The sequence below is a fragment of the Falco punctatus genome (genome assembly GCF_963210335.1).
Source record: "Falco punctatus genome assembly, chromosome: 7".
Lineage (NCBI taxonomy): Eukaryota > Metazoa > Chordata > Aves > Falconiformes > Falconidae > Falco > Falco punctatus.
In genome coordinates this window covers 2,992,459-3,005,476 of record NC_137587.1, presented here as the reverse complement: position 1 = coordinate 3,005,476, position 13,018 = coordinate 2,992,459, and the positions used below count along the sequence as shown (strand labels likewise).

General features: G+C 48.1%; 1 protein-coding gene across 5 annotated transcripts in view; it reads left to right on the top strand.

The window, feature by feature from the left end:
* Positions 1 to 13,018, top strand: part of LRP4 (LDL receptor related protein 4) — a 97,517-nt gene that overhangs the window by 73,320 nt on the left and 11,179 nt on the right. For 4 of the 5 annotated variants that reach the window (XM_080395667.1, XM_080395666.1, XM_080395668.1 and 1 more), the window contains 19 exons: positions 528 to 653; positions 1,094 to 1,228; positions 1,393 to 1,518; positions 2,555 to 2,785; positions 3,080 to 3,236; positions 3,577 to 3,794; positions 4,134 to 4,310; positions 4,882 to 5,007; positions 5,716 to 5,924; positions 6,521 to 6,602; positions 7,258 to 7,363; positions 8,332 to 8,533; positions 8,856 to 9,045; positions 9,299 to 9,430; positions 10,111 to 10,251; positions 10,940 to 11,026; positions 11,236 to 11,407; positions 11,489 to 11,651; positions 11,898 to 12,123. In XM_080395667.1, the coding sequence (XP_080251793.1) occupies positions 528 to 653; positions 1,094 to 1,228; positions 1,393 to 1,518; positions 2,555 to 2,785; positions 3,080 to 3,236; positions 3,577 to 3,794; positions 4,134 to 4,310; positions 4,882 to 5,007; positions 5,716 to 5,924; positions 6,521 to 6,602; positions 7,258 to 7,363; positions 8,332 to 8,533; positions 8,856 to 9,045; positions 9,299 to 9,430; positions 10,111 to 10,251; positions 10,940 to 11,026; positions 11,236 to 11,407; positions 11,489 to 11,651; positions 11,898 to 12,123 (3,006 nt within the window). The remainder of the gene's footprint in view (positions 1 to 527; positions 654 to 1,093; positions 1,229 to 1,392; positions 1,519 to 2,554; positions 2,786 to 3,079; positions 3,237 to 3,576; positions 3,795 to 4,133; positions 4,311 to 4,881; positions 5,008 to 5,715; positions 5,925 to 6,520; positions 6,603 to 7,257; positions 7,364 to 8,331; positions 8,534 to 8,855; positions 9,046 to 9,298; positions 9,431 to 10,110; positions 10,252 to 10,939; positions 11,027 to 11,235; positions 11,408 to 11,488; positions 11,652 to 11,897; positions 12,124 to 13,018) is intronic. The other variant, XM_080395665.1, reaches the window with a different exon arrangement.

Below are 13,018 nucleotides of genomic sequence, written 5' to 3'. Positions count from 1 at the left end.
GAAGCGTGTAGCTCATGTGTGAAATCCTGTTGCCTGGGCTCAGATTTCAAGGGTGCATGTAAATCTTGTTCCAAGTCCATCACACTGCAGTTAGGGCTGGACAAGACGCTCATTCCTAGGCAGGTTTAGGATCCACAGCCATGCTGGGGTGACATCAGATGATTAAAGTGAGGAACTGACTCCTCTCTTGCACAGGCTGAGTAGGGTTGTGGAATCTGGAACCAAAGGGAACTAAGCCAGGACCTTCCAGTCATTCTGAGAGAAACTAAATAGCTGAACTTCCCAGTAAAGCAACGTTGGACTTGGTCTGGAGGAGAGTTCACAGGCCTCCAAATCAGCTTAAAGATATGTGGAGCAGTAAGGAGTGCAAGATGAGCTGAATTCAAGGAAAGAGGAAGTAACAGATTTGCGCTTGTATGTAAAGTTTGTAAGAAGCCTTAGAAAATGTTCTGCGTCCTTTTCTTCACCGTGACTGTTGTTCCGTCAGTAAGCTCCGGTGTGCTTACTTTCCCCTTCGTCTGTTGCAGGTACCCCTCAGTGTGCCCCAGACCAGTTCCTGTGTGGGAATGGGCGTTGTATTGGCCAGAGGAAGCTGTGCAATGGAGCAAACGACTGTGGAGACGGCAGCGATGAGAGCCCACATCAAAACTGCCGTAAGTCCTCTGAGTTCAGTCTTAAACATGAATGGAGGCTCTGTGATGCGTGTGAGTCCATCTGGTGTTGCTGGAGGATGTGTGTAAGGAAGCAAGCCTGGGTTGTGATAACGGGAGAGCTGAAGACTGAGGAAAAAGGCCTTTTGCCAATTACATACTGCAGACAAGGAAGAACGAGATGATGATGATGATCTCGGGTATCAAAGTTCATCTGCAGAGACCGTGAATCCTAAAAGCACCTTAGTCTCAGCTTCTTTTTCCCCTTTATTGTGGCCTGCAGGGCAGGGTTCTGGCTGTGAAGAGGCAGTTCCCAGCACAGCCTTTGTGTCCTCCCACTCTTGCTCAGCCTGTTCTGAAGGGCCACGGCTGCCTGACAGCTGAGGGCACAAGCAGCTGCCTCGTGGTTTCAGCTCAGTTAACTTCACGTGTTCCTCTTGCAGGCCCACGAACGGGGGAGGAGAACTGCAATGTCAACAACGGTGGCTGTGCTCAGAAGTGCCAGATGGTGCGAGGGATGGTGCAGTGCACCTGCCACACAGGTTACAGGCTCCTGGAAGATGGCCGATCGTGCCAAGGTGGGTTTCTGGAGCAGTAGCCTCCTCCCTGCTGCTTTGACATGCTTGAAGTTGATGGTTATGATAGGGTGCAAATCAGAGCATGAAAGCAGAAGCAAGCCATCGGTGAGGTTGCTTGGCTTGTTGATGATCTAACGGTACCCTTCTTCCTTCGTAACACACAGATGTGAATGAATGTGCTGAGGAAGGTTACTGCAGCCAAGGCTGTACCAACAGTGAAGGAGGCTTCCAGTGCTGGTGTGAGCAAGGCTACGAGCTGCGTCCTGACAAGCGTAGCTGCAAGGCTCTAGGTAAAGAGGAGTTCAGCCTTATTCTGGTGTGTGTGTGTTGGTCCAGTTCTCCTCATTTTGTCTCTAATGCTTCATTGGCAGCGTGACACTGTTCACCAAGCTGGCAGGTGAGGTAAAGGAAGTACCTGGATTTGTACTGGACATGCCCAGGTTGTTGGTGAATGCCTGTGAAAATTTGGTGTGGTTTTGACAATGGAGAGATACTTCATTGTTTCCCTTCCCTGCCAGCAGAACAGCCTTTGCCTTCTTTTCCTAGTTCCTTTCTGGTGACCCAGACCCTGGGACAAGAATGGCCTGCCTCTGTTGAGGAAGCCTCTTAACCTTTCCAGTCAGTGAGGCTCTATCACACCTGCTTCTGTTTTGACCCTTGATGTTGGTCACCAGTCCTGAATGCTGAGTGGCTGCTATGTGGGCATCTGCTGTTTTTTAAGGGCATCTGTGCATTTGTTTAACTTTATTCCTCAGTTACTCTAATGTAGGAGCTGAGGAATTAGAAATGCCATTTAAAGAATTAAGACTTCATTAGGAATTCCCCTAATGAAATACATGAAGGATGTGGATATTGGTGTTTCTGGTGGGGTTGTTTGGTTGGTTGGTTTGGGTTTGGTTTTTTTCTTTGCAGTGGAAGTACTTGCTGAGTTTATAGCTGGCTGAGGCATGTTTTAACTGTGTCTTGTCTGTGGTAGAAGATGTGGTACAGCATGTGTGTTTGTATGGCTGGGAGGTGGGTATAGGAAAAGGAAACTGCAGTCCGGCTGCCAAGTGGCTGCCTCGTGGTGTGGTTTCAGAGGGTGAGGAGAGGTGGCCTTAGGTGGGACCTGGAACGATCACTTCTTGCTGAGCGAATGTTTGCCGAAAGGTTTAAAACTGCTCATCCATGAGTTAGGACTGCATGTTGAGGATGTGAAAACAGCTCTCGGAAGTGTTTTGCGCCTGGGAGTTGATTTCTGCAAAACTATGTTCAGGGACTTGTGCAGAGGGAATGGTAGGCAGGACTGTGAGAGTACTCTAATGCTGTCTTCCCGTGTATTCTCAGGGCCAGAGCCGGTGCTGCTCTTTGCGAATCGCATTGATATCCGACAAGTGTTGCCTCATCGCTCGGAGTACACGCTGCTCCTGAACAACCTGGAAAATGCCATTGCCCTTGACTTCCACCACAGCAAGGAGCTGGTGTTTTGGTCTGATGTCACTCTTGATCGCATCATGAGGGCTAATCTGAATGGTAGCAATGTGGAAGAGGTGGTTTCCACGGGGCTGGAGAGCCCAGGTGCGTCACCACAAAAAAGCCAGAAGCCTGGGTACTGGCCATGGTTTGAGAATAGGGGTGGGTGAGTGAAGAAAAGCGGATACCCAGCGTTCAAAATAGTGTGCGTCTCCCTGAGCGAGGGGATGGGGTTGGGTGTGAGATCAGTGTCCTGCTGAAGTTAATCTTGGCTGGTGGGGGAAGAGACAAGAGGACTGAACTGGGCCTCTTCTGAGGCTGAGAGGGAAAGGGAACTACTTTTTCTGAGCAGACCCTGCTCTTCATTTCATTCTGTACTTAATTCTCCCCTGGAGATAGGTGGACTTGCCGTTGACTGGATCCATGACAAATTATACTGGACAGACTCTGGGACATCTAGAATTGAAGTAGCAAACTTGGATGGCACTCACAGGAAAGTGCTTTTGTGGCAGAACCTGGAGAAGCCCCGAGCAATTGCACTACATCCTATGGAGGGGTGAGTGAAAACAGGACCTCACTGAGCTCTCTGTGCAGGTGCTTCCAGGTGAACATTGGAAAGCTCATCCCTGGTCACAAAAGCTCTCTCTGGGCTCAGGCCTTCATTTGGTACTGGCAGTCTGGGAAACCTGGCAATGCTAGGGGCCTTCTGGGCCATTCAGGTTTCACCAGCCTGCAACTGCTGGGTGTTACCTTGTCGGCTGTCACTTGTCCCATGGCTGTGACCCAGGCCCACACTTGAGGTCACAGGATGGATGCTGTTTTGCCCTGATAGGGAGTGATGCTGGGTGCAGTATGTGGGACCTGAGTTTTCTAGCCTCATTCCCTGCCTCCTCCAGCACTATCTACTGGACTGACTGGGGCAACACTCCCCGCATTGAGTATTCCAACATGGATGGCTCTAATCGGCGCATCATCGCGGATACACACCTCTTTTGGCCCAATGGACTGACCATTGACTATGCAGGACATCGAATGTACTGGGTGGATGCCAAACATCATGTCATTGAGAGGGCTGACCTCGACGGGCGGAATAGGAAGGCTGTTATTAGCCAAGGTAAGTAACAGGGCTGCGTACGGGGAGTGCTCTCTGCAGTGAAGGAGGCAGAGCAGTACAGCGCTACTCTGAGTTTCAGAGCCACTGGCTCCTGCTTCTGTGCTTGTCTCCTGTTCTTTCACTGTGGGATGAATTCTGCCACCACTGAGGGCTGGGGTTTGCTCCCCAGTCCTCAGTGGACAGGAGAAAGGAATTGTCTGTTGTATTAGCGTAAGGTGGGTTTGAGCAGGTTCATGGTGGCAAGGCCCAAGGGGCAGTAGAAAGAGCTTTCCCTTGTCTCCCTGCTAGCCTGAGTCCTGTTGGACCTGATGATATCCCTGTATTGGATGTCTCTTACAGGCCTCCCGCACCCATTTGCTATCACTGTGTTTGAGGACAGTTTGTACTGGACAGACTGGCACACAAAGAGCATCAACAGTGCCAACAAATTCACAGGCAAGAACCAGGAGATCATCCGCAACAAACTCCACTTCCCTATGGACATCCACACGCTGCATCCTCAGCGCCAGCCAGCAGGTAACTGCAGAGGGGGTAGAGACCCACTGGAGCCACGGGACCTGCTGCCACCCACCACCCTATAGAGCAGGGAGCCAGGCTGAACGCCGCATACTGACACATCCACCGCCTCCCTCCAGAGCTGCCTCTGGCTTTTGCTCCATGTGGCGGTTGCCGGAGGTCGCTCAGCCGGTAACCGGGTGTGAGGTGTTACCGCAGCTCCCTCTGCTGACACCGGGGAGCGGGGCTTGTCCGGGAGAACCACTGCGGGCTGGCTTGTGCAAGAGCTGTTGTGGGAGGGGAAAAAACGAAAAAAATCCTAAGTGGGCACTAGTAATGATTGACACCTCCCTTACTCCTCTTCAATTGCCATAATCTGCTCTAGAAGTAGATTGAATTAAACGTTACATTTTAAAATTGAGCCCTACAAACGGAGGCAATGCACTAGTTTATCCATTTCCTTATTCTAAATTAACTTCTGGGCAGACAAGTTATCTTAATCCGTGTGGGTCTTGACACCTCGACTGGTGTTTTTCCTCTCTTCTTTACTCTTGCTTTATGCGTGGTTGCTTTCTGTCTTTGGCTACTTGAGCAGGGAGAAACCGATGTGGGGCCAACAACGGGGGCTGTACTCACCTCTGCCTGCCGAGCAGCAAGGATTACACCTGCGCCTGCCCCACGGGCTTCCGCAAGACCAGCAGCCATGCCTGTGCCCAGAGTAAGTGAGGTGGGACCACAGCCTGCATGCTCAGATCTTCAGTGGGTGGCAGAGGGTTGTAAGCAGCAGCAGTTGCTTCCAAGGAGATGCAGCTGGATAGACCGAGTTAGTGGTATTAAGGGCCTCACCAGAGGATGCTTCACCTTTTTGATGCATTCCCCTGTTCTGCATTCCTGTTGCCCTTGCTAGGTTTGATGAGTGGGGATACAGAGAAGCTCCATCCTTGGACACTTTTTTGAGGGCTGGTGTTAGTGCCACGCTACCGGTCACAGCCGATTTGTTTCCCTAAAACTCCCATAGGAGCTGTGTCAGTGATGAACAAAATATTCAGTTCTCTTGATAGCCACAGTTTCACTTGGTTTGCAACTCTACTGAAGAACTAGGCGGACTGTCTCCTAGATTCTCAAGAGGTATTCTCAAATAGCTATTTGATTTGGAGGGAGGTCTATGCCGTTCTTAGAAGAACGTGGTTGACTTTGTTCCCTCAGCTTAGGTTACCCCCAGGAGACCGCTCCCTACTATTCCACCCCCCCTTGCCCACCCATCTGCCCCAGTGATATTTTGCTACCAGTAAAATCCTGGGCTGTGACCTGCCAGTGAGAGATTATCTAAGTGGTTAAGATTGGATATAGCAGGGAATTGTCTGTGTCTATCACTGTGTTGTTGAACTTAGAGAAATTAAAAGAAGACCTTTCGACCTTTGATCAGGTCTTGACAAGTTCCTGCTTTTTGCCCGAAGGATGGACATCCGTCGGATCAGCTTTGACACAGATGACCTGTCAGATGATGTCATCCCCCTTGCTGATGTTCGCAGTGCTGTGGCTCTAGACTGGGACTCAAAGGATGACTATGTCTACTGGACAGATGTTAGCACCGACTCAATCAGCCGAGCAAAGTGGGATGGATCAAGCCAGGAGGTACGGTGTTAGTGATGTGTGGAGGTCATCTAGCCAGGAGACTCCCTGAGCATCAGATTTGCAGACACTGGGACACACTGGCCTTCGGAGGAGCTACAGTTCATGCTGGATTTGTTTGTTATTTTGGCTAGTTCTGGCTCAGAAGAGCCCTGAGACCACTGAACACTTCATACGCAAGTTCAGTGTATGTTCCTGCTTGTATAGAAAACCTTGAACTGGGACACAAAGCATGCTGATTTGAAAGCTCTGGTCAATTCCCGTGCTATAGCCCTAAAATCTGAAAGGAAGATGATTAAACCCTCTGTTCAAGTGCTACATTTTACGCTCCTCAGGAATGCTTTTTGTTGCCATAAGTGAGAGGAACAGAGCTCAAAGTTTGGAGTTGCAGGTTTGAACATGCATGAAAAGTAGATGTTTCTCCAAACGTGACACTTCATTCTAAGTCCTCAATGTTCTCTCTTGTATGGAATTGCTTTGCTTAGGCATTTGCCTTTTGCAAGTTAATGTTGTTTGTCAATGGGTAGTGCATTGGGCAAGTGTGTTTTCCCTAAGGTCTAATCTCACCTAAGGATTCTTTTCTTTTTGTTTTCATTTAGGTTGTGGTGGACACCAGCTTAGAAAGTCCAGCTGGACTGGCAATTGACTGGGTCACCAACAAGCTGTACTGGACGGATGCAGGTACTGGGATCCCCTGCTTTACCTAGGCTTCTGTCTTCCTTATTAGTCATGAAAACTGAAAAACAGCTGGGTAATTCTATCTGTCTCATTCCAAATGTCTCTGTTTCTGTCTAGCAAAAAATGGAGTTTCATCTTGTGTGCTCCTAACAAAGTGGGAGCTGAGGTGGAATCCTTAGTTTAATTGTCGTTGCAGCATCCCCAGTACTAATTCTGTAGAAGGGTTTATAGTAGAAGTCAAGCACTGCTGTTGTCTTGCTGCAGCGCTTGTGATCATGTTTACCTGTCTTCCAACAGTGTATTTTGGGGTGCAGCAGGTAGTATTTCAAGGATGTTCCCTGCTGGAGAGTGGTAGTGCAGAGAAATGTAAGGAAGGTGGTTCTTTTCCAGCTGTTCTCTCATGCCCATGTAGATACCTTGGGGGGCTTAGGAAAGAGCTGGTTTACATTCGTCCAGGACTCCACATCAGTGACAGCCACGGAGGTGACTTGTGTGACCTAATGGAAGGTGACGCTTTGAGCCACATTTCTTACCTATTTTCCAGCTGTGAACAGAGATGGGTGGAAGAATGCATTGTTCTATGGACGGGTTTTGCCTTAGCTCTTGCGATTCCAGAGGTCTTCGATCTGTCTCTCATTCTCTCCCTTCACTTTTGTAGGAACAGATCGGATAGAGGTCTCGAACACAGATGGGACCATGAGAACTGTACTAATCTGGGAGAACCTAGACAGACCTAGAGATATCGTGGTGGACCCTGTTGGAGGGTGAGAGATTCTTTCTTCTGTGATGACGTGGCAGCTCTTGTACATCTCAGGGCGTTCAGGTTCTTTGGTTCTGTGCAATTGCCTTTCTGGTGCCATTGTTCTCCATCCTGCCAAAGACTGAAATGAGAGACCTGATTTTGGATGCTAGCGGAACAAGATAAGCAGGGATAATTGCCTGTTGTGCTGCAGAGCCTGCAGGAGCTGGCTGGTGTTTTCATTTGTTTATCCTGGGTATGTAATATCTGAAGATGTGGTACAAAAAAATGTTGAGAATGAGGCCATCTAGATCTTCTCTATCTCTTTGTTTCACATCTTCAATTTGTATTCAAGCTCTCTGCTTACCAACCAGAGTTCAGTCAGAAGGATCTCCTCAGGTAAATTACTGCTGATCTCAAGCAAGCTGTAATATTAGTGGCCTCTTGGCTTCAAAGCACTGTGTCAGAGTGTCAAGGGATCAGCTGTGCTGGGAAAGCAAACCTGAGTAACAGAAACAAATGGTTTTAATAATGAATTTTGTTGCTGAATCATAGGACCTTGTGGAGCTGGGGATAGGGTGGGTAGGGAAAAGCCTACCAGCCACTGCTTTAGAAGTGTTGAAGGTCTTGAATAAAAGTGTGGTATTCTTTCCTTGAGCGGATTACTGGAAGACCAATGCAGCAAGAGTATAAAGGGCCAATGGTGGAGCCTGCTAAATAATTGCTTAATTTTTAGACCCTGAATTATTATCTTGAATGTTTTCAGCCATGTTGTAATTAGGCCAGCCTGTGGGTGTCAGAAGGTATATAAATTTGATTATGGTTTTAGGTACATTACAAAAAGCCAAGGCTGGACATGAGTACCATATTAGTCTCATGCTGCTTCCTGCGAGGGCCTGAAGGCACCAAGCTCTCTTGCTGCTTTGTAACACTGTCTGGCCGTAGTGGCAGTGAAGGAGTGTGGCCATTCACTTCTGTCTGTGTTGTCTTCAGGTTCATGTACTGGACTGACTGGGGAGCCAGCCCCAAAATTGAGCGTGCTGGTATGGATGCTTCGAACCGCTGGGTGATCATTTCCTCCAACCTGACGTGGCCCAACGGCTTGGCCATTGACTATGAGTCACAGCGCTTGTACTGGGCAGACGCAGGCATGAAGACCATCGAGTATGCTGGTCTGGATGGAAGCAACAGGAAGGTAAGGAAGCTATCTTAGAGGAGGGGGCCTGGGAGCCTGAGGTGTAAGTCCCAGAGTGCTGATGGCCTCTGCCTCTCTTTCCAGTTGAAAGTGAAATCTCTAAATCCAAGACATGCTGAGCTGCTTTCACTGGGAGAGAAGAGCTCCCTTTCAGTTGCAACTGTGTGTGTGTGAACTTCCTTTTTGAAGGCTGATGTAGCCCCATCACACTCCTTTTGCTCTGACTGTACATGATGATGTTGAGAGGGGGCAAGGGAAGCTTCTTCCCCTTAGCGACTTCTTAGTAATGTTTTTTTGGGGGGGCTGGGGGTAATCTGACCAGGTGCTGATTGGGAGCAATCTGCCTCACCCCTTTGGACTTACTCTTTATGGCGAGAGAATCTACTGGACAGACTGGCAGGCCAAAAGCATCCAGAGCGCAGATAGAAGGACTGGGCAGGCTCGGGAAACGCTGCAGGACAATCTGGAGAATCTTATGGATATTCATGTTTTCCACCGGCACAGGCCACCAGGTACAGAGCTCGCCCCAAGCCACACTGAGCTGAGAGCTGGCCCAGGCTCCGGTATGTGGCACAGCTCTCCTGCAAGGAGCTGACCTGTCTGTCAGCTCTCAATGCCTTAAGTTTCTGGGTGGAATACGAGAGCATGAGAATAAATCTTGGCTTGGTATTTAAGGGCATTTTACAATGCATTTCTGCAGTTGCTGCACCCCTTTTTTTGTGCCTGTGCTACTGACTTGTGGATTTCTCATCCTTTTTCCTATAGTACGTACAGCGTGTGAAGTTAGCAACGGAGGCTGCAGTCACCTGTGCCTTTTGGCACCTCTTCCCAAAGGTTACAGCTGTACCTGTCCTACTGGGATCAACCTGCAATCCGATGGCAAGACCTGCTGCCCTGGTGAGCCCTCTCTGTAGGATCCTCATTGCAGTTTTGTGTCACAGCTACAATTTGCTCCTGCCTTGTTAGAGAACAAAATTCCCTTTATGTGCTTACCTGCTTTACCCCTTGACAAACCCATTTGCTGCCTGTACCTTCAATTTGAGTGGGGATTACTATGAAGAAACTTACTGATAACCGGATTCATGCAGAAATTTCCTTGAAATTACGTTGGGCAACTAAACCAGCTGTCACATTTCCCCCCCTACTTTTGCCCTAATCTTGAGGTGGATTCTTTTAACTACCAGGTGCTTTAGTAGGTCTGTACACGCTTCCTCCCATGGACCCTCTTTTTGCGGATTGTGGAAGGCACTTGGCTTCAGGCCATGGTACATCCACTTTTTCTCCTTAGCAGGAAAAAACTGACTCCTAATTCCCATTTCCCACACGTATTAGCAGAAGTAACTCATCTATGAGTGCACTCCTGTTGAACTTGGATGTTAAGAAGCATTCGGTAGCGCTCAGTAAATCTTTTGTACCTGGACTCCCCATAAACAGACATCTGCCTGAGGCTTCCCCTTTTCCACTGAAGTCCACTGACATCCACACTGGATGTCACCTCCAGCATGTTCAGTAAATGGTGCCTGCAGTTGACTGAACTTGTTTCTTGCTGATATCTGTTCATTTTCAACTGTCTGCAGGAATGACCAGCTTTCTGATCTTTGCCAGAAGGACTGACATCCGAATGGTCTCTCTGGATATTCCCTACTTTGCAGATGTTGTTGTCTCAGTCAATGTCACCATGAAGAACACCATTGCGATTGGAGTGGATCCTCGTGAAGGTCTGAACTTAGTGTTTCCAACTGCCTGTTTGAAAGGCAACAAGTGTCTTCATATGTAAATGTCTGAGTAAAGACCCAGGTGCATATCTTACTGTAGGTTGTGAATTTGGGTAGGGTTTTTTATTTCTAGTATGTGCTGCAAATAATTCCTTTCCAATCAGGAAAGGAATGTCCTTACAGGAAAACAGAGAACACCAACTATGCGGGAAAAGCTGCCTGCTATACTGACTGAGGTTCCTGTGCGTTTCAGATTTAAGAAAGCATTCTTGCTGCTGAAGCCTTTTATAGCAGCAGAGCTGAGACTCTGGCTGTTCGTGTATACTACACATCTGATTCTGTGCAGGATGTAAATCCACTGTTGTACAGTAAGGTAGATGACCTTTGGGACGTTTTGAGAAATCAGATGTAGGACTCTGTACTATTAACTGATAACGTGTTGGATGTTCTCTGGCCTAGTGTAGAGGGCAGGGTACCAGTGCTGCTATGTATTTTGGGGAGGATTGGAACAACATCATTTGTACTGCTTTATCACTCCAGTTTAATAGTTTTGTGCTGCTGTTATTCCTATGCGGCGCAGCTGGTAGTCAAACACCTGGATCTGTTTTTTAAGGATTTTGCTGTCGGTTGTTGGGGTTTTATTTTGTTGGTTTGGGTTTTTTTTTCCTAAAGTTTCTCTTCTTCCACCCAGGAAAGGTTTACTGGTCAGATAGCACACTGCGGAAAATCAGCCGGGCTGCCCTTGATGGCTCACAATTCGAGGACATCATCACTACAGGTAAGAGAGATTTTGGCCTGGGAGCCTCCAGCTTCCATGCACCATGGAAAGAGAGATTCTGCTACCCTGGTAGAGTAATCTAAATTTTCAGTGGAAGGGCAGGCAAAGCCTAAAGCAACTGCCTGATGAAGTGCACAAGGGGAATACTGAAAGTTCCTGACTAAGCTGGGAGGATGAGCGGTGACCAATACGACTTTCTGTTTTCTCAGGTCTGTTGACTACAGATGGGCTGGCTGTGGATGCTATTGGCAGGAAGATATATTGGACAGATACAGGAACAAACCGGATTGAAGTGGGCAACCTTGATGGCTCCATGAGGAAAGTCTTGGTCTGGCAGAACCTGGACAGTCCGCGGGCAATAGCTTTATACCATGAGATGGGGTTAGTGTTGTCAAGAGGCTATCTAGGTTAAAACAGGACTTGTGACCTCTGTCTCCATAATAATTGCTGGCTTTTCCCCAGGTATATGTACTGGACAGACTGGGGTGAGAATGCCAAGCTGGAACGCTCTGGGATGGATGGCTCTGGACGTGCGGTGTTGATCAGCAACAACCTGGGGTGGCCTAACGGACTGGCAGTGGATAAGGCTGGGTACCAGCTGCTCTGGGCTGATGCACACACTGAGGTCTGATTCTGTTCTTCAGCATTGTTTTTCCTTGGGTCTTTGGTAGCCTGGGGGCTGTTCTGAAGCTCTCAAGAAAGCTGTCAGAAAAGCAGGAGGAACATGGGCTTTTTTGAGAGTATTGAGCTATGGAGAAGGTGGACTTGAGTAACATCACTTGCTTAGGCTCTGTTTCCCACTTCATATAGTAATTGCTAGCGGGAGGATCCATGTTTTGAGTATGGGGCTGATGTTTACTTCTTTCTTTAGCGGATTGAGGCCGCAGATCTCAATGGTGCTAACCGCCGCACCCTGCTGTCTCCAGTGCAACATCCCTATGGCCTCACGTTGCTGGACTCTTACATCTACTGGACTGACTGGCAAACTCGCAGCATTCACAGGGCTGACAAGGACACTGGTGCAAATGTCATCTTGGTGAGGGCAAACCTGCCTGGCCTCATGGACATTCAGGCTGTTGATAGGGCACGGCCCCTGGGTGAGTTGCTAAACTGCTCCCAAATCAGCAGCTGTCTGTGGTGACTAGGGGAGCCCTTCAGAACTGTCACTGAGTCTTTTTGTGTAAAGCATGAGTGATAGAGTAACGCCTCAAAAAATAGCTTTTCTTTTCTTCTTCCCTCTTGTTTAACTCTTTTTGTACTTCTCCCTGTTTAGCCAGCTCCATAGGTCTAGTGTTTGTTTATTATTGCATTTTGACCCCCTTCATCCCATTTCCTTCACTGGATTGCACTGACAACCTCATTTTTGCATACAGCAGAGTGACCTTCTTAGGAGGACTGAATGAGACATGCCCTGTTAGGCTTCGCCAGAGTCTGCTGGCATGAGACAGTTTCCCTTTTTGAACTCCGAAAGGCACTAATTCTTCTTAATCTGCTTGCTGAAACCTGATTTCAAGTTCTGGTCATTTTTTTCCCCAAAACATTGCAGGCTTTGTCTCTTTGTCTGCCACTTTGCTCAACAAAGTTCAGTTGCTCTTAAAGTATCATGCTCTCCAACTATTCTGTGCCAGAGTCAGATGCCTTAATGTTATGCTTTGGGGATCCTACATGACCCCATCTCGCCTCCTTGCTCTTCAGTGGGAGTTGCTGCTTTGTGCTGTGGCTTTGTTTTGGTGGAATTTCCCCAATACTTACACAGAAAACTCTATGCTGCTTCTCCTGTGGCTACTAACTGCAGAACATCGCTCCTGGCCATATAACTTTACAATATAACTTAAAGGTAACCAAAACTGTAGCCATCATATTTGTCTTCCTGCACCTGTCTTCTGGGCTTATCCCCTCCTAGTAAATGTATGCTCATTTTTTTCAATTTTTTTTTAAAAAGATATGACCCTAATATGTCAGGCACTTTCAGCAGGCTTCTCTGATGCCTTT